We start from the raw sequence: 21,672 nt of genomic DNA on the forward strand, positions 1-21,672 counted from the left end.
AACAGACCAATCACAAGCACTGAAATTGAGACTGTGATTAAAAATCTTACAACAAACTAAAGCCCAGGACCAGATGGCTTCACAGGCGAATTCTATCAAACATTTAGAGACGAGCTAACACCTATCCTCTCAAACTCTTCCAAAATATAGCAGAGGGAAACTCCGAAACTCCGAAACTCATTCTATGAGGCCACCATCACCACCAAACCAGACAAAGATATCACAAAGAAAGAAAACTACAGGCCAATACCACTGATGAACATAGATGCAAAAATCCTCAACAAAATACTAGCAAACAGAACATAGTTTTGCAAGTTTTAGCCACAGCAATCAGAGAAGAAAAAGAAAAAAAAGGAATCCAAATCGGAAAAGAAGTAAAGCTGTCACTGTTTGCAGATGACATGATACTGTACATAGAGAATCCTAAAATCTACACAAAGACTAATAAATAAAAGTATTCTTTACATATAACAAAAAGAAAAAAGAGAAACAAAAACATTATTTGTTGGCAAATAGTTAAATAAATTACGGTATATTCATCCAATCAAATATTATACAGCCATGATGTTTTTGAAGAATATTAATCACATGAAAAAAGGCACCCACTTAATGTTAAATAAAAACAGCAGATACTAACCTAGATACATAGTACTAGCCCAATTACATTAAAATCTGTATAAATATGCAATATATCGGTACACAGAAAAACAGGGAAGGAATTAAAGTTCAACAACTAAATAATTACAGATTTTCATTTTTTTCTTCAAACTTCTCTGTATTTTCAAAATTCTCTAATTGAATTCTCTATAATTTAAAAAGATATTAATTCTTTCAAAAAAAACCCTAGTAAATGAGTCTTTAGCTATATAATACATAATTTAAATGTTCAATTCCACTTACCTGTTGTCATAGTTGGACTAAACAGCCCCAGTACTGACATGCTAGAATAGGAGATCAGGTCTTTATGTAATTTCCCACTTAAATATTCTTCTGCTTCTTGGACAGACATGATGTTCACTGGGCATGAAATCCTGTTGCTGGATGAATATTTAACTATATTCAAAATTAATTTTTAAAGATACTTTTCAGCTTGTAAAAAAATAATTAAAATATACTGAACATAGCATATTCCACAGGATAAGCATCTGACAAAATAAAGACAATTAAATACTATTCTAAACAAAAAATCAGCCTCATTAAACAAAATTTCTATCTCCCTAAAAGTGATGGAATGTAGTAGATAGGCTCTGCTCATTAGTGTTTCCCCTGTGATCTCAATTCATACCTCCTTAACCTATCCAAAGTGTGTCAACAAAGTATGGGAATTAGAAGTTTTATAGACCTAACATTTTAAAAATCTTAGGGTGAAGCTGAATACTTACAGCTGGATAAATTTTATAAGATCTTCAGTTCCTAGCATACCAGCATAAGATACTGGGTTCTCGCCTTCCTTGTACATCTTTACAACAGGAAATTCAGTAACATTTTGCTTGGCACATACATGAGACCAATCTGCACAGTTTACTCTAGTAAGCAGCATAGTAGAGGTGCCTAAATAAAAGGAAAATACACATTTTATAAATGTTAATGTAGAAAACTCATTTGTTGAGAATTGTCAATATTTTTTTTTCTTTTTTTTTTTGCGGTACATGGGCCTCTCACCTTTGTGGCCTCTCCCATTGCAGAGCACAGGCTCCGGACGCGCAGGCTCAGCGGCCATGGCTCACGGGCCCAGCCGCTCCGCGGCATGTGGGATCTTCCCGGACCGGGGCACGAACCCATGTCCCCTGAATTGGCAGGCGGATTCTCAACCACTGCGCCACCAGGGACGTCCCTATTTTTGTTTTTATTTCTGTTACTCTAGGAGGTGGGTCAAAAAAGATCTTATGTCAAAGATTGTTTTTCCTCTAAGAGTTTTATAGTGTCTGGTCGTACATTTTAGTCTGTAATCCATTTGGAGTTTATTTTTGTGTATGGTGTTAAGTAGTGTTCTAATTCCATTCTTTTACGTGTAGCTGTCCAGTTTTCCCAGCACTTATTGAAGAGGTTGTCTTTTCTCCATTGTATGTTCTTGCCTCCTTTGTCGTAAATTAAGTGCCCATATGTGCGTGGGTTTATCTCTGGGCATTCTATCTTGTATCATTGGTCTATATTTCCGTTTTTGCGCCAACACCATACTGTCTTCATTACTGTAGCTTTGTGGTATAGTCTGAAGTCAGGGAGCCTAATTCCTCCAACTCCATTTTTCTTTCTCAAGATTGCTTTGGCTATTCGGGATCTTTTGTATTTCCATATGAATTGTAAAATTTTTTGTTCTAATTCTGTGAAGGATTCCATTGGTAGTTTGATAGACATTACATTGAATTTGTAGATTGCTTTGAGTAGTATAGTCGTTTTCACAATATTGAATCTTCTAATCCAAGAACATTGTATATTTCTCCATCTGTTTATGTCATCTTTGATTTCTTTCAGCATTGTTTTATAGTTTCTGAGTACAAGTCTTTTGCCACCTTAGGCAGGTTTATTCCTAGGTATTTTATTCTTTTTGTTGCAGTGGTAAATGGGAGTGTTTCCTTAATTTCTCTTTCTGTTTTTTCATTGTTGGTATAGGAATGCCAGAGATTCCTGTGCATTAATTTTGTATCCTGCAACCTTACCAAGTTCATTGATTAGTTCTAGCAGTTTTCTGGTGGCATCTTTAGGATCTTCTATGAATAGTATCATGTCATTGGCAAACAGTGACATTTTTACTTCTTCTTTTCCAATTTGTATTCCTTTTATTTCTTTTTCTTCTCTGATTGCTGTGGCAAGGACTTCCAAAACTATGTTGAATAAGAGTGGCAAGAGTGGACATCCTTGTCTTGTTCCTGATCTGGAAATGCTTTCAGTTCTTTACCATTGAGTATGATGCTTGCTGTGGGTTTGTCATATATGGCCTTTATTATGTTGAGGTAGGTTCCCTCTATGCCCATTTTCTGGAGAGTTTTATCATAAATTGATGTTGAATTTTGTCAAAAGCTTTTCGTGCATCTATTGAGATGATCATATGGTTTTTATTCCTGAATTTGTTAATGTGGTGTATCACATTGATTGATTTGCATATATTGAAGAATCCTTGCATCCCTGGGATAAATCCCACTTGATCATGGTGTATGATCCTTTTAATGCGCTGTTGAATTCTATTTGCTAGTATTCTGTTCAGGATTTTTGCATCTATGTTCATCAGTGATATTGGTCTATAAGTTTCCTTTTTTTGTGATATCTTTTCTGGTTTGGGTATCAGGGTGATGTGGTTTCGTAGAATGAATTTGGGAGTGTTTCTTCCTCTGCAATTTTTTGGAAGAGTTTGAAAAATCAGTGTTAGCTCTTTTCTAAATGTTTGATAGAATTCGCCTGTGAAGCCATCTGGTCCTGGACTTCTGTTTGTTGGAAGATTTTTAATTATGGTTTCAGTTTCATTACTTCTGAAAGGTCTGTTTATACTTTTAATTATTCCTGGTTCCATCTTGGAAAGTTTTGTCCATTTGTCCATTTCTTCGTGGTTGTCCGTTTTATTGGCGTATAGTTGTTTGTAGTAGTCTCTTATAATCCTTTGTATTTCTGCAATGTCAGTTGTGATTTCTCCTTTTACATTTCTAATTTTGATTTGAATCCTCTCCCTTTTTTTCTTGATGAGTCTGCCTAAGGGTTTATCAATTTTGTTATCTTCTCAAAGAAACAGCTTTTAGTTTTATTGATCTTTGCTATTGTTGTCTTTGTTTCTATTTCATTTATTTCTGCTCTGATCTTTATGATTTCTTTCCTTCTACTGACTTTGGGTTTTCTTTGTTCTTCTTTCTCTAGTTGTTTTAAGTGTAAGGTTAGATTGTTTATTTGAGAATTTTCTTGTGTCTTGAGGTGATTGTATTGCTATAAACTTCCCTCTTAGAACTGCTTTTACTGCATCCCATAGGTTTGGGGTCATTGTGATTTCATCATCAGTTGTTTCTATGTATTTTTTTATTTCTTCTTTGATTTCTTCAGTGATCTCTTGGTTATTTAGTAGTGCACTGTTTAGCCTCGATGTATTTGTGTTTTTTACAGGTTTTTTTTTCCTGTAATTGATTTCCAATCTCACAGCGTTGTGGTCAGAAAAGTTGCATAATACAATTTCAATTTTCTTAAATTTTCCAAGGCTTGATTTGTGACCCAGGATGTGATCTATCCTGGATAATGTTCCATGTGCACTTGAGAAGAAAGTGTATTCTGCCACTTTTGGGTGAAATGTTCTATTAATATCAATTAGATCTATCTGGTCTATTGTGTCATTTCAAGCTTGTGTTTCATTATTTATTTTCTGTCTGGATGATCTATCCATTGGTGTAAGTGGAGTGTTAAAGTCCCCTACTATTATTGTGTTACTGTCAATTTCTCCTTTCATGGTTGTTAGCATTTTCCTTATGTATTGAGGTGCTCCTATGTTGGGTACATAAATATTTATAATTGTTATATCTTCTTGGATTGATCCTTTGATCATTATGTAGTGTCCCTCCTTATCTCTTGTAACAGTCTTCATTTTAAAGTCTATTTTATCTGATATGAGTATTGCTACTCCAGCTTTCTTTCGATTTCCATTTACATGGAATATCTTTTTCCATCCCTTCACTTTCAGTCTGTATGTGTCGCTAGGTCTGAAGTGGGTCTCTTGTAGACAGCATATATATGGGTCTTGTTTTTGTATCCATTCAGTCAGTCTGTGTCTTTTGGTTGGGGCAGTTAATCCATTTACATTCAAGGCTATTATCGATATGTATGTTCCTATTACCATTTTAATTGTTTTGGGTTTGTTTTTGTGGGTCTTTTTCTTCTATTGTGTTTCCCACTCAGAAAAGTTTCTTTAGCATTTATTGTAAAGCTGGTTTGGTGGTGCTGAAGTCTCTTAGCTTTTGCTTATCTGAAAAGCTTTTGACTTCTCCATCAAATCTGAATGAGATCCTTGCTGGGTAGAGTAATCTTGGTTGTAGGTTTTTCTCTTTCATCAATTTAAGTATATCCTGCCATTCTCTTCTGGCCTGCAGAGTTTCTGCTGAAAAATCAGCTTATAACCTTATGAGGATTCCTTTGTATATTATTTTGTTTTTCCCTTGATGCTTTTATTATTTTTTCTTTGAATTTAATTTTTGTTCATTTAACTAATGTCTTGGTGTGTTTTTCCTAGAGTTTATCCTGTATGGGACTCTCTGTGCTTCCTGGACTTGATTGATTATTTCCTTTCCCATGTAAGGGAAGTTTTCAACTATAATCTCTTCAAATATTTTCTCAGACCTTTCATTTTTCTCTTCTTCTTCTGGGACCCCAGTAATTCGAATGTTGGTGTGTTTCGTGTTGTCCCAGAGGTCTCTGAGATTGTCTTCAATTCTTTTCATTCTTTTTTCTTTTTTCTGCTCCTCAGCAGTTATTTCCACCATGTTGTCTTCCAGCTCACTTATTCGTTCTTCTGCCTCCATTATTGTTATTGATTCCTTCTAGTGTATTTTTCACTTCCGTTATTGTGTTGTTCATCTCTGTTTGTTCTTTACTTCTTCTAGATCTTTGTTAAACATTTCCTGTATTTTCTCAATCCACGCCTCCATTCTATTTCTGAGATTCTGGATCATCTTTATTATCATTACTATAAATTCTTTTTCAGGTAGATTGCCTATTTCCTCTTCATTTATTTGGTCTTGTAGGTTTTTACCTTGCTTCTTCATCTGTGACATATTTTTTTTGCCATCTCATTGTTTTTTTGTTTTTATGAGGGGGATTGTGTTCCTGTCTTACTGCTTGTTTGGCCCGACGCTTCCAACACTGGAGTTTGTAGGCTATTGGGTAGAGCTGGGTGTTGGTGCTGAGGTGAGGACCTCCTTGAGACCTCACTCTGGTGAATGTTGCCTGGGATCTGAGGTTCTCTGTTAGTCCAGTGGTTTGGACTCGGAGCTCCCACTGCAGGAGCTTCAGCCAGACCCCGGGCTTGTGAACCAGGATCCTGCAAGCTGCCGGTTCACTTTGGGGTTCCTCCCGTCTCCTTGGGGATCAGAGTTCCCCACCAGCAGCCGGCAGGTGCCCTAGTTGTGGGGAGATGCTAACTTTGCATCTTCCCACCCCGCCATCTTGACCCCACCTCTATATCCCATACTTTTTTTTTTTTTTTTTTTTTTTTTTTGCGGTATACGGGCCTCTCACTGCTGTGGCCTCTCCTGCTGTGGAGCACAGTCTCCAGACGCGCAGGCTCAGCGGCCATGGCTCATGGGCCTAGCCACTCCACGGCATGTGGGATCCTCCCGGACCAGGGCACAAACCCGTGTTCCCTGCATCGGCAGGCGGACTCCCAACCACTGCGCCACCAGGGAAGCCCTATATCCCATTCTTATTACAACTTCTCAGCAGTATGAAACACTCCAGCTGAAACACTCTCTTCCCTTGATTTTCTGTAGCACCTTCCTCTATTGGCTCCCACCCCCACCCCCAACTCTCTAGCTGCTCCTTTTTGGTCCCTCTTGCAGGCTCTTCTGCCAGTGGAGTCAGGAGTTCCCCCAAGGCTCAGTTTAAGCTGCTTTCTCTTCTTTTTCTACCCTCTCTTCTAAACAATCTCAATAATCATCGACAATCTAATGAATCCTAAATTTATAGCTTTGGCCCAGGCTCATCCTTTAAAGTTCCAGACCAATGTATTCTTACTGCCTTCTCTAGTTCCCTTTGAACGGAAACATCCTCAAACTCAAGATGTCTAAAACAAGTATGGTTTCCTTCCTCTGAATAGTGGTGAATGTTGCCATCTTTGAATAACTCGGAAAACAAAGTATCATCTCTTGCGCCTCCCCATTCCTAAACTCCACAGGTCTAATCTTATCAATCAGCATGCACTTCAATTTTACCACCTGAATTTTAAATACCTCTTATATCTGTCCCTTTCTCTTCACTGCCACTATTTATCATTTCTCCTAATTTATCTCCCTGAATTTGATATGTCTCTACACCGAAGCTAGAGATATCTTTTCAAAACTCAAATCTACTTTGCTACCAGCCCACACCCACCAGTTTCTGCAGTCAGGTTTTTTCACCCCTTCAGATCTCTGCACGTGTGACCACTTCAAGGAAGCCTCCTCTGACACCCTGATCTGCATCATATTCCTATGCTCTTAGAGGACCAAGCTCTTTTCCGTATCTCATCATGTAATTATGTACTCATCTGTGTTGTTGTATGATTAGAGCTCCCTGAGAGTAGGGACTGTGTCTGTTTTCCTTGTCACTGGTTTTCCAGCACCTAGAGTGGTCCTTGAACATGAAACACCTTAAATATGTGTGTGAATAAACTAAACACATGGAATTCATCGAGGGTTTCACATACCCATCCTGTCTAAATATTATAATTTCTTATTTATTTATTTATTTAAAATATTATAATTTCTTCTCAGCCCAAGAAAACACATCATAGTGAAATCCCAAAGAGAAATTTCTACTTGTTCTATACTAATACAGTTGACCCTTGAATAACACAGGTTTCAACTGTGCAGGTCCACTTATATGTGGATTTTTTTCAATAGTAAATACTACAGTACTACACGTTCCAAGGTTGGATGAATCCATGGATGTGGAACCTCAGATATGGAGCAACCATGTATACAGAGGGCCAAATCTGTTATTCTTGGATTTTCTACTGAACGGAGGGTCAACACCCCTAATCCTTGTGTTGTTTAAGTCAGCTGTATATGCAAGGCCCTCCAAAATGTGTAACTAATTAGGTGAAGAGATATCAAAAAAACAAATGACAAAGCATCACACAACTCACCTAATGAAAGGAAGGAATAAATTCTAATAAAAGGAAACTTTAATATAATATTAGATCAAAGAAGGAATCTTTGTGTATCAATATAGGTTATATCCTACTTTAAGATGTTATCTACCCATATGATTAAAATTGTGAAATGCAGTATTTTAATATTTTATTGCTAAAAGTTTTAATACTGAAAATTCTTCCTTACATTTTAAATGCTCCTAGATTATATCTCATAGATGCAATAACTTACTACCTTAGATTTAGTGTTAGCAATCTGTTTGATAATATAGGCAGGGTCTAGTCTGTCTCATTCACCACTATAAACCTGCTGCCTAGTACAATGTCTGTTACATATTATGTGCCCAATAAAAATTTGTGAAATGTGCCCTGATATTTCTTCGTGAACAAATTTTCAATGTTTACACTAAAGTATATTAATACTTGAATATTATATGAGCATATAAACAAAAATAAATCCTTATTCCTTGTAAAGTTGGATCTACTCTATAAAGTTCTCTTATCCTTTATTTTAATCATTTATCAATAAATATCTAGTGGTGCTTGTACTGGTGCTTGTTCAGACAATATCATATTATGTACTGTCACCCAAGGATGGAACATGGTGTTATTACACTTGTAGTTCTTTCCCTTCAATAAGCATCCTCAGTGGGTCTACGGCTAAAAATGTTATTATTCCTTTGTCCAAGTTGAAAACTTTGATGTTATCTTTAAAACTGGAAAAAGAATATTGATACATATCATTAAAAGTTATAAGCCTACTTATATTGAAGTTATCACATTTTTATTTTCTTTCCTGTAAAATGGTTTCAATACTTAATCATGTTTCAAATGGAAATAGTCTAATATTCTAAGATGACTGTAGTATTATATTCCACATACTTTATCAATGCAGCAATTCCAAATAGGGGTCTTAATTTAAAAGAAAAACAAAACAAAACAAAACAGACTCTCTTAGCTACAGATACTATGTAATTATAAAAACTTGACATTTGCTGCCACCTTGTGACTGAATATAAAATATTCTCCATCCTCTTGTACTAAGAGATAAAAAGTGGCTTTTTCCCAAGTCAACATGAGAGATTACAGGACTAAAGGACCAAAATATTACAATATTTTCCCAATTTACAAAATTACAGTATAGGCTTCACCACAGACACAAAACACTATTGTTACATATAGTATGCATTTCTATATTAAGCCTCATGAACTTCCAAAATAATCCATTTATCTGATATCTAATTACTAACAGGATTTTTATTCATAAAGAACATACTAATCAAAAAAGGAAATCAAACCCTTGGGTTGGTTATCTGCTTTTTTATTCTACAAACACATACAACTAAGAGTCCTTGCATTAAGGGGTCACATCTTTATTTGGTCATTAACAGAGAAGTAAGAGAATCTTTTTCCATTTTCATTTGGTATCTAATCAAATGGGCTGCGGAGGGGGGAATAATTCTATTATTCAGGGACATTATCCAATCACTATTTCATTGTGGTTTATATTTTTCCCCTTTTTCTTTCTTCTAATTATTTACCAATAAGGCTGGAAAACCTAAGAGAAGAAACTTAAATCTGTCTATAAATTGCAACCATAAAGGAGAATCTAAAAGAGAATGACAAGATTGCTTTAAAAAACAAAAGTTAGGGATCACAGTATCTATAGACTTAATCATCTCTTCACTTGGGGAATGAAATAATCAAAAGTTGGATCAAATGTGGTTGGGAAATGAATGGAAGAGAAATGGTTCAAAAATGATTTTTTATACCTCTGATGTTTTTATTACTATAGAACATGTTGCATTTAGGATTGACTTTCTGGAATCAATTTCTTGAGTTCACAAAAGTCCCCAATATAAATATATAAGTTGTATACCAGTACACATTTTCCACTAAATAAAACAAAATTTATGAAACTCTACTACATTTGCTTAATCATTTACTCAACAATTATTAAACACCAGATATTCTGTAATGTAATGCAATGCACCAAGTCCAGTGAGCCGAGTATAAGACACACTCTCCACCAATAAGGAACTTACTAAATAATGAAAGAGCCTGTAAGCTAGTACCTCAAAACTAAATGGTGGATGCATTCCTGGAGTAGCTAAGAAAAAGCCTATTTAGCCATAATAGCTTTTATAAACAAAAAGAACAGAGTAGGAGGAAATCATATTAAAGATACAAAGCATGATATATTCTTATTCAAATGATTACAAAACATTATACTTACCTAAGCCAACACTATCTCTCTCTTACTAATGCTAAAAGGCCTCCCTACTCCTCCTTTTTTCTTTGCTGGGATGGTGGCATAGACATTTTGAGTCCATTCCTTGGATTCTTATTTGTCTACCACTGAATCAGGTTTCATAGAATAGTTAAAATAAAAAGATTCTGGCTATTAAAAAATATCCTAACTGTATAGCTTCCAGAACACTGGTATCAGGTTTCCCTGGTGGCGCAGTGGTTGAGAGTCCGCCTGCTGATGCAGGGGATGCAGGTTCGTGCCCCGGTCCGGGAAGATCCCACATGCTGCGGAGCGGCTAGGTCCGTGAGCCATGGCCACTGAGCCTGCGCGTCCGGAGCCTGTGCTCAGCTACGGGAGAGGCCACAACAGTGAGAGGCCCGTGTACCGCAAAAAAAAAAAAAAAAAAAAGAACACTGGTATCTTAGTTCCTTCATTAGGATGTGTTCTTATCTATCAGAATTTTATTTAATAGTATTTAGTATATATAGTATTTAGTATATATTTAATAATATTTAACAGTAACTGGCACAGAGTAGGCACTCAATAAATGTTTGCTGAATGACTGAATTCAGCCAAAAAGGTTACTGGATTAACTATGTAGCTACAAGACAGTTTTATGAAGACAATTAAAGTGAATGCTTCTGAGAATTCTGAAACTCATGGTTCATTAACTTATTAACCTTGGAGACACAAACATAATAACCTGAAATTTTACATGGGTTTCTACATCTTTAGCATGACACAGTTATACAAATATCTATGGCTCAAAATCAGGAAAATAAGCATGCATACCACAGTATACCTTTCAACTTAATTGCCACATCGATATAGGACTGCAGAAATGCCATGGATACTGCTTGCCCTACATTAAAATAAAAAATTAAACAGATATTACAATGTACATATCTCTAAAGCAGTGGTCCCCAACCTTTTTGGCACCAGGGACCAGTTTCGTGGAAGACAATTTTTCCATGGACTGGAGGGTGAGGGGATGGTTTTGGGATGATTCAAGCACATTACATTTATGGTGCACTTTATTTCCCTTATTATTACATTGTAATATATAATGGAATAATTATATGACTCACCACAATGCTGACAGGAGGCAGAGCTCAGGCAGTAATGCGAGTAATGGGGAGCGGCTATAAATACAGATGAAGCTTCGCTGGCTTGCCCGCTGCTCACCTCCTGCTGTGTGGCCCGGTTCCTAACAGGCCACAGACCAGTACCGGTCCGTGGCCTGGGGGTTGGGGACCCCTGCTCTAAAGCATCCATACTTACATACAACAAACATATAGATTTATGGGGTTTCCCCAAATTGTTATTTATTAGTAAGAAATATCCTAGTATGCAGTTGTCAATATTGTCCAAACATTTAAGAGGGTTTCTACATTCATACTGCAAGGAGTATACTTGAACAGCTATTGTTTGAGGATAAAAGCAATATAGTGCCTATAAATCTATAATAACTGTTAATCAGTCATTAGCTTGAATAACAATAATTTTTCTAAATTAGTAAACTTAACATCTAGTTTAATCATTAACCTTCAATTTGTAAGTCAGATACATATAATCAGTTTTACAACCCCAGAATCAGCTAGAAGTAAATATTTCAAAGTGTGGAACATATGAAAATTATGTCACTTTACAATGTGCAATAACAAAATGCAAAAATAAAATCTGCCTACTTTAAATGCCCTAATATGCAATATAGTAGTCACCTCTAAAGGCTCATACTCACAACCAGCATAGAAAAGCACTATGCTGTCAGAAGCTGTTACTGTCGCATTAAATGTCTCTTCTGTTAGTTCCACTGTGAGTTCCAAAGGTAGCTGTCTCTTCCTGTCTCTGTAAACAGTTTCTGCCACTTCATCATCTTGAATATCTAAAATGTTTAAAGAGGAATTAATGTAAATATAAATGTATAATTTAAAAAATTTAAGCTCTTCTCCCAGGCAAGCATGTGAAAATTTGGTACTTTATAAAAACTTTTGAATTCATACAATCTTAATATTTAAAATGCATGATATTTAGAAAACTTTCCAGTTGTCTGGCTTCCTATCTTAAATGACTCTCAGATGCTTCCTGACCCAGAAATTGTCAAGTTTTAGTCAATTCCAAAAGGCGTTAAACTTTTCGAGAAATAATATAAAAATTGTTCTTTTATTTCTAATCAACATATTAATTTATAAGCCAAAAAAGTCCTACCATACATATTTGACAGTGTTTCTTTAGCTTCTACTACTACATGCCAAGCACTGTGAAAGACACTAAGGAAAGTGGTAAACAAAGCAGACATAGTCCCTGACCACATAGAGCCTATCTATGGAAAAGTCAGTCAATAAACTGATCACTAAATAAATATGTAACTATAAATGTGATCAGCTTAAGAGGAAAGGTAAAATACATAGTGAGAGATTTTAACAGGGAGATTTAGATTGGGAGATCCAAAGTCCACTAGATAGAGAATCAATAAAAGGATGTTTTAGGCAAAGGGAAAACACATGCAAAGCTCTGAGAAATAAGAGCTAAGCATATTCTAGGTACTGAGGGAAGGCAAATTTGACTAAAACAAGATGGCCTGAAGAAATAACATGAGAAAACTCTAGGCTAGACAGTAGCTGGATTATAAGAGGCCATATAAGCCGAGAATTTTGGATTTTATTCTAAGTGTATTGAGTTAAGGGTGGATTCTGAATATGTAAAAAACTTTCATTAACCACAATATACAGAAATATTGAATCATTATGGTGTACAACTAAAACTAACATGTTACATGTCAATTAAATCTTAAAAAAAAAAACTTTTCATTAAGATAGACAGATAGACCCATCCACCCACCCATTCATCGGTCCATCCATCCATCAAAGTATGTGGTAAAAAAAATAAAAAATAAAAAACACATTATGAATTCACAAATATCCTATTGGAATTTATATAGATTGTATGGTAACACTGGAGGGACATCTAACTTGATAAGAGAAACAAGCTTCCTAGAAGAGTTGCCACAAGCTGAACATTAAAAGAAAAATAAAACTTAGGCAGGCAGTAGAGGCATATGGAGTAAAAGGAACAGCATGTACAAAGCAACAGTGGCATAAAAAATCATGATGAAGTTGAAATCTGAACACTGACTCTCTGATATTAAGAATTATTGTTAACTTTGTAGATGTAGTAATAGCAATAATTATGTTAATTTTAAAAGGAGAATCCTTACATTTCTGAAATACACAGGGAAATATTTATGGATGAATTTGTATGTTTGGAATTTGCTGCAAAATAATAAAGGGAGGGCAGTGATTGGAATAGGATTAGCCATAAACTGATGGTGGCTGGGCGAGGCCAGGTAATGGGTACCTGGAGATTTGTTCTATTATGCTGTCTACTTTATGGTAAGTTTATAATTCTCTGTAACAACATATTAAAAAGAAAGGAAGGGAGGAAGTGAGAAAGGCAATGCATTCAGAAAACTAAATTATTATTTTCCATATGATTGCTAATACTATAAAATAAAATACTAGGTCTGGGTTTCAGTACCATATTGGCAATTTTTAGCTGTGTAACTCTAGTCAATTATATAACTCTGTGTCTCAATATTCAAACCTGTGAAACATAAGAGTTCAACTATTAATTTTAAGGTACTTTTAAATACCACATTCTATGACACTAAAAGTTATGCCCTCAATACCAAAATTAATAAAGGCCAATTTTCTCATTTACTGTATTTTTTCTAATTATTCATGTATTTTCATTTTCCTGCCAGTCCATTCTTATTTCCCAATCCATCCTTTCTTCTCTTATCTTGTCCTAACACCTCCTTCTTACTTCCCCATTCTCTTAATAAGCCACCCTCATTTATAAATTTATAATTTATAAATTTATTTATTCCTCAGCTCAAACTTTCACCAATTCATATATATATATATATATATATATATATATATCTAGGCTAGACAGTAGCTGGATTATAAGAGGCCATATAAGCCGAGAATTTTGGATTTTATTCTAAGTGTATTGAGTTAAGGGTGGATTCTGAATATGTAAAAAACTTTCATTAACCACAATATACAGAAATATTGAATCATTATGGTGTACAACTAAAACTAACATGTTACATGTCAATTAAATCTTAAAAAAAAAAAACTTTTCATTAAGATAGACAGATAGACCCATCCACCCACCCATTCATCGGTCCATCCATCCATCAAAGTATGTGGTAAAAAAAATAAAAAATAAAAAACACATTATGAATTCACAAATATCCTATTGGAATTTATATAGATTGTATGGTAACACTGGAGGGACATCTAACTTGATAAGAGAAACAAGCTTCCTAGAAGAGTTGCCACAAGCTGAACATTAAAAGAAAAATAAAACTTAGGCAGGCAGTAGAGGCATATGGAGTAAAAGGAACAGCATGTACAAAGCAACAGTGGCATAAAAAATCATGATGAAGTTGAAATCTGAACACTGACTCTCTGATATTAAGAATTATTGTTAACTTTGTAGATGTAGTAATAGCAATAATTATGTTAATTTTAAAAGGAGAATCCTTACATTTCTGAAATACACAGGGAAATATTTATGGATGAATTTGTATGTTTGGAATTTGCTGCAAAATAATAAAGGGAGGGCAGTGATTGGAATAGGATTAGCCATAAACTGATGGTGGCTGGGCGAGGCCAGGTAATGGGTACCTGGAGATTTGTTCTATTATGCTGTCTACTTTATGGTAAGTTTATAATTCTCTGTAACAACATATTAAAAAGAAAGGAAGGGAGGAAGTGAGAAAGGCAATGCATTCAGAAAACTAAATTATTATTTTCCATATGATTGCTAATACTATAAAATAAAATACTAGGTCTGGGTTTCAGTACCATATTGGCAATTTTTAGCTGTGTAACTCTAGTCAATTATATAACTCTGTGTCTCAATATTCAAACCTGTGAAACATAAGAGTTCAACTATTAATTTTAAGGTACTTTTAAATACCACATTCTATGACACTAAAAGTTATGCCCTCAATACCAAAATTAATAAAGGCCAATTTTCTCATTTACTGTATTTTTTCTAATTATTCATGTATTTTCATTTTCCTGCCAGTCCATTCTTATTTCCCAATCCATCCTTTCTTCTCTTATCTTGTCCTAACACCTCCTTCTTACTTCCCCATTCTCTTAATAAGCCACCCTCATTTATAAATTTATAATTTATAAATTTATTTATTCCTCAGCTCAAACTTTCACCAATTCATATATATATATATATATATATATATATATATATATATATATATATAGTGTGTATATATATACACACACACTCTCTTTTTAGCCACACGTTTGTTTGTTTTTTTTTCATACTCTCCTTCTGGAGACCTCAGTCCATTTAATTCTGATTCATCTTGTGCCCATTTCCTTTGAAGGACATTTTTCTTTATATTCCGCTCTTACATGGTAACAAACGCTTTCCAAACCCTCATCCATGTCTCATATAAATGGGAATGAAATGAAAATGAGAGAGAAACTGTGTATATGGGCACGACATCAAACTATATTATGGGTCAATATGGATTACAAACATAGGAAGTTAAGACCAAATAAAAAACCCCAAAAAACAAAACAAAACAAAAAATTCCACTACGAAGCAAAAAAAGAAAGCTGTAAAAGAAACACGAGAACTGGGCTGAGGAGAGAAGATAGGGAAGAGTTAGAAAAAAAGAGAAGGCAACACCAGAGGGCAAACTAAAGCCAGAGAATCAGGAAGTAAAACAGGGGACATGGCAACAATGAAATTTTGAAACAGGCAACTACCACTGAGGACAGGAATCTTATTAAATTGATGGATGATTCCTCTGACTCTAAAGAATATATGGACCATGACAGGAATAAAGCAGGGAGCAAGAGAGCAGAACACAGATCTGCCTATACGATGCTATGGAGAAGAACTCTGGCTTAAATCACAAGCAATTCTAACCTCTGTATATCAGAAAAAAACTAGAGCAGTGCTCAAACCAAGAAGCTGGTCACCGGTAAAACTTAAAGCTCAGAGCCCTTATTAAATTTATAATATAGATGTTGATCCTCATAATAAATGGACCTCATGAAAACAATATGTAAATTACTTCCATCTTGGGAGTCATGATAATAGGACTATATAAAAAATATTTACGGGACTTCCCTGGTGGCGCAGTGGTTAAGAATCCACCTGCCAATGCAGGGGACACGGGTTCAATCCCTGGTCCAGGAAGATCCCACATGCCACGTAGCAACTAAGCCCGTGTGCCACAACTACTGAGCCTGTGCACTAGAGCCTGTGAGCCACAACTACTGAACCTGCACACCCAGAACCCATGGTCCACAACAAGAGAAGCCACCACAATGAGAAACCCGCACACTGCAACGAAGAGTAGCTCCCGCTCGCCGCAACTAGAGAAAGCCCACGCACAGCAACAAAGACCCAACGCAGCCAAAAATAAATAAATAAATAAATTTTAAAAAAAGTATTTACTAAATGGGACTCATGATAATAGTACTATATAAAAATTCAAGTATTTGCTAAATGGGATACAATAATGCACAAGACATAATCCCTGCCTTAGAAATTTTATAGACCAATAGAGAAGAGAGAAAAGTAAATAAGCAATTTCAGAATAGGACTGATGTTATAAAAGAAGTACTAGGAATGATAATGATCATAAGTAAGATTTCAAGTCAGAATGCTCCACATGCCATTTGTGTGACATTGGGCAGATCACTTAACTGAGCTAAAACACAGATTTTTTTCCTCTACAAAACGAAGGTGACCTCAGCTAACTCAGAGGACAGCTATCAAAGTAAATAATGTGTGGGAAATAGCCTTGAAAACTATAGAATACGTCAAAAATGTAAGCAATAAGAGCAATAAAAAGAAAAACAGAAATAACATGTTAAAAAGAATTATTAAAATGTTATCAAAATTTACTCCCTATACTGTTAACAATCGGATTCATTTACAACTACAAATACAACTATATTTATCAGAATTTCATATCCTAATAGGAATAATAAAAATAAAATATCATACTGTGGCTCCTGGGTCCTTTTTAAACATGGAGTAGACCAGTAGGGCTGAAAGAACTGATGTGGAGGATAAAGGCACACTTGTGGAAAGCTAGAAGCCTGACATGTAACAATGAAAGGTATCGCACTAAACAAAATAGAGCATCCTTATATCTTTACACCTCATCAACTTGCTAAAATGCAATTCAAAATTAATTTCTTCAGGTCTCTTCACATTCTTGTATATGACAGTTAATTCACTGAAATTTCACTGACCTTAAGGATGCTGGGCATAAATGGGAGGGGAGCAGGATCATCAAAAAAACATATTACCCATATCTGGACCTTCAATGTCATTGTCTTCATCTTCGTGCATTTCCTCAATGTGCATATTACTTTCCACACGGGATACGATTAAATCAATATTATTTAACACCAAAAATTCCACTGGCACTCCCTAGAAATACATTAATTTTAAAAGAGATGACTAAAATATAACAAAGCATTTTAATATAAAAATGTTTTACTTGTTTGACACTAAAATCAAATGAAACTAAACCTCTGAACTTCAATTTTAATATTTTTTTTAAAAAGGTAAATTAACTCCACGATCACTATTAAAAGCATCCAAAGTATACGTTATAGCAAGATAGCGTGCGCTACTGAAAAAGAGGGCAGAAAAGAACTGAAAGTCTCGCTTGCTTTTTGTCACAATTACATTATACTGACATCTGAAGCATTTTACATATAACAGTAAGTCCTACCTCGATACAATTGAGGTATAAAAATATATACAATTTATTACAGAGACAAAATTATTTTGTATTCTACAGAAATATTCAAAATAATACTTCACCTAAAAAAATTCCACTAAAAAGTTTAATTGCCTGTTTAGCCATAAACATAAAAATACTATCTGCCCCTAGGTATTTTAAGAACACCAAATTCTATTCCATTAAAATTTCTTTCACTAAGCCTCAACCAAAACATTTTTAAAACATGAAATTTTAGACCACTGGATTATTTTAGTAAATTATCCCTGCTGCAACCTCATGATAAAACTTGAAGGGATGAGGAGTTGCTTCTTATGGATGAGCAAAGAAAGTGGTTTCTTGAGACGGAATGCACTCCTGGTGAAGATGCTGTGAAGACTGTTGAAACGACAACAAAGGCTTGAGAATATTACAAAAACTAAGTTGATAGAGCAGCAGCAGGGTCTGAGAGGATTGATTCCAATTGTGAAAGACGTTCTACTCTGGGTAAAATTCTACCAAGCAGCATTGCTCTGTAGCATACTGCAGAGAAATCATTCATGAAAGGGAGACTCGATCAACGGGGCAAACTTCACTGTCGTCTGATCTTAAGAAACTGCCGCAGCCACTGCCCTGGTCGGTCAGCAGCCACATCAACATCAAGGCAGGACCCTCCACAAGCAAAAAGATTACAACTCACTGAAGGCTCAGATGATGGTTAGCATTTTTTAGCAATAAGGAATTTTTTAATTAAGGCATATACATTGTTTTTTTAGACATAATGCTATGGCACACTTACTAGACTACAGTATAGTGTATATATAACTTTTATATGCACTGGGACAACAGCATGAACTTTAATTCTTCTATAAAACCTATTTCCCAATAACAAATAAAGTAATTTCCTACTTAGGGGTCTTTACCAAACAGTAAAAAAAATAGCTTCAGAAAGTATTCTTTCCATTACCTAGTCAAAAAGCAAAGCGTACTAGCCCCACAGTGTACACATTTGAACAATACTACAGTTCTCAAAGTATTTTCCTATTTGGTCTTATAAAATTTCTTGTAAGTTAGAAGGGGAGGTGTTATGACTATTTCACAAGTGAGAAATCTGAGCTTGAAGAAGTTAATTCAGTTATCTGGACCCAGAACTAGCAGGAAGAGAATCCAAGTCTTCTGACTCTTTAACCCAGTATTCCTATCATAGACTTATGCAAGAGAATTTAAGTTTAAACTGTCTGGCAGTTCATAAACATATCAATAATTTTTTAGCATATGTATATAATATTTATAAGATGTTCAGAATTAAAGAGTTCTTAATTAAGAAAAATTTAAGGAAAAAGGGACAATAACAGAAATTTACAGAGGAAATACAAATGACCTAACTAGTCAAAGTTATCAAAGACATGCAAATTAATACTGAAACTTTTTTTGTGTATAGAAATGATTTTTTTTTTAAGATTACTGGTCAGTACTGGCAAAGATGTATGAGAAACAAGAAATTCCAAACCCTGCTGATAAAAGTATAACCCTTCTGGAGGGAAATCTGACAATGTATTTAAAAAGTCTTAAAAATTCCCATTTCCTTTAATAAAACTTACTTTCAGAAATTTAGCAAAAGGAAAGAATCAGTGATGTCCAAAACAGTGTACAAAGGCAGGCATCACAGCACAATAGCAAGTAATGAAATATAACTGTACATGAAAAGCAGGATATATAGCATGATCCTAAATTTCTTTACAATATATATATAGGCAGAAGATTCGCGCCGCTCGGCCACAGGCCGCCTCCAGTGCCGCGGGATGTAGCGCGGGGTCCCCGCCCCCGAGCAGAGCCCGCCGCCCGCCTGTCTTCCATCACAGGGAACTCTCTGCTCCCTGGGCCCGAAAGACCCCACCCTTTCCCCAAGCTGAGGCCACAGGGCATTGAGGTACCAGCCAGATGTCTTCTCACAAAGGACCTGTGGTAGCCCAGGGCCATGGGGCTCCTGCCGGGAACAGGGAGGCTGACACAGTGGAGCTGTCTGAGCTGGGCCCCCTGCTAGAGGAGCTAGGCAAGTAGGGTGTTGCCAGCCCAACCAAAGCTGAAGCAGAGCAGGCATGCCCAGTGCCTCAGGAAGAGGAGGAGGAGGGGCGGGTGCTGACACTTCCCCTGCGAGCCCACCATGCCATGGAGAAGATGGAGGAGTTTGTGTATAAGGTCTGGGAGGGGCGCTGGAGGGTCATCCCGTACGACGTGCTCCCCGACTGGCTAAAGGACAATGACTACCTGCTGCGTGGTCACAGGCCACCCATGGCCTCCTTCCGGGCCTGCTTCAAGCGCATCTTCCGCATCCACACGTAGACCGGCAACATCTGGAACCACCTGCTTGGTTTTGTGCCGTTTCTCTTTCTGGGAATCCTGACCATGCTCAGACCAAACATGTACTTCATGGCCCCCCTTCAGGACGTACGACGTGCTCCCTGACTGGCTAAAGGACAATGACTACCTGCTGCATGGTCACAGGCCGTCCATGCCCTCCTTCCAGGCCTGCTTCAAGAGCATCTTCCGCATCCACACAGAGACCGTCAACATCTGGAACCACCTGCTTGGTTTTGTGCCGTTTCACTTTCTGGGTATCCTGACCATGCTCAGACCAAACATGTACTTCATGGCCCGCCTTCAGGAGAAGGTGGTGTTCGGGATGTTCTTCCTGGGCGCGGTGCTCTGCCTCAGCTTCTCCTGGCTCTTTCACACTGTCTATTATCACTCAGAGGTCTCTCAGACCTTTTCCAAACTGGATTATCAGGGATTGCCCTGCTGCTTATGGGGAGCTTTGTCTCCTGGCTCTATTACTCCCCTCTACTGCTCCCCACAGCCACGGCTCAGCCACCTCTCCATCGTGGGCATCTCTGCCATCATTGTGGGGCAGTGGGACCGGTTTGCCACTCCTAAGCACCGGCAGACAAGAGCAGGGGTGTTCCCGGGGCTTGGCTTGAGCGGCGTCGTGCCCACCACACACTTTACAGTCGCAGAGGGCTTCGTCAAGGCCACCACGGTGGGCCAGATGGGCTGGTTCTTCCTCATGGCTGTGATGTACATCACCAGAGCTGGCCTTTATGCCGCACGGATTCCCGAGCGCTTCTTCCCTGGAAAATCCGACATACGGTTCGAGTCTCATCAGATCTTCCACGTCCTGGTGGGGGCAGCCGCCTTCGTCCACTTCTACGGGGTCTCCAACTTTCAGGAGTTCCGATATGGCCTGGAAGGGGGCTGTACTGACGACTCCCTCCTCTGAGCCGCCCTGCAAGGGCGCAGGAGGAACTTCCCAAGTGCTTTTAAAATAACTTCTTTGCTGAAGTGAGAGGAAGGGTCTGAGCTGTCTGTTTCTAGAAGAAACCTCTTAGAGAATTCAGTACCAACTGAGCTTCAGCCCACTTCACACTCACTGGGCAGTCAACTCTCCACTCCCTCGGTGAGAGCAGTGGGGGTGGGCAGACACGGCCGTCCCACCGCTGAGCCGCGCCCTCCTCAGTAAGGCAACTACTGTCCCCTTACAGAGATGGGGCTTTGAAACTCATGTTGAGATTTTACGCCCTCTCCAACCATTCTGGGGAAGAATGATGGACTGGGACTCTTCAGAAATTCTGTTGCTAGAAGAAACTGTCCCTCCCTCATCCCCGTCTTGACTTTGTAACCTGGCTTATAACAGGCCACCCGTTTTTGTAGCACACTTTTGAAAAACAATGATAACCTCGTCCATCTTTCTAGGGCCTGGACCTGCTCACACAGCAGGCAGAACAAAGCCACCAACTTTTACACAGCCCGGCTAATCAT

General features: G+C 37.1%; 1 protein-coding gene and 1 pseudogene across 2 annotated transcripts in view; one reads left to right on the forward strand and one right to left on the reverse strand.

Annotated features, from left to right (window-relative positions):
- TXNDC16 (thioredoxin domain containing 16) overlaps positions 1–21,672 on the reverse strand; it is a 124,172-nt gene that overhangs the window by 45,107 nt on the left and 57,393 nt on the right. For both annotated transcript variants that reach the window (XM_055088431.1, XM_028495865.2), the window contains exons 11-15: positions 17,438–17,561; positions 11,806–11,949; positions 10,867–10,926; positions 1,383–1,551; positions 901–1,037 (exon numbers count right to left, since the gene is read on the reverse strand). In XM_055088431.1, the coding sequence (XP_054944406.1) occupies positions 901–1,037; positions 1,383–1,551; positions 10,867–10,926; positions 11,806–11,949; positions 17,438–17,561 (634 nt within the window). The remainder of the gene's footprint in view (positions 1–900; positions 1,038–1,382; positions 1,552–10,866; positions 10,927–11,805; positions 11,950–17,437; positions 17,562–21,672) is intronic.
- On the forward strand, positions 19,660–21,133 carry LOC102997002 (adiponectin receptor protein 1-like; annotated as a pseudogene).

This window comes from Physeter macrocephalus, chromosome 11 (assembly GCF_002837175.3).
Source record: "Physeter macrocephalus isolate SW-GA chromosome 11, ASM283717v5, whole genome shotgun sequence".
Taxonomy (NCBI): domain Eukaryota; kingdom Metazoa; phylum Chordata; class Mammalia; order Artiodactyla; family Physeteridae; genus Physeter; species Physeter macrocephalus.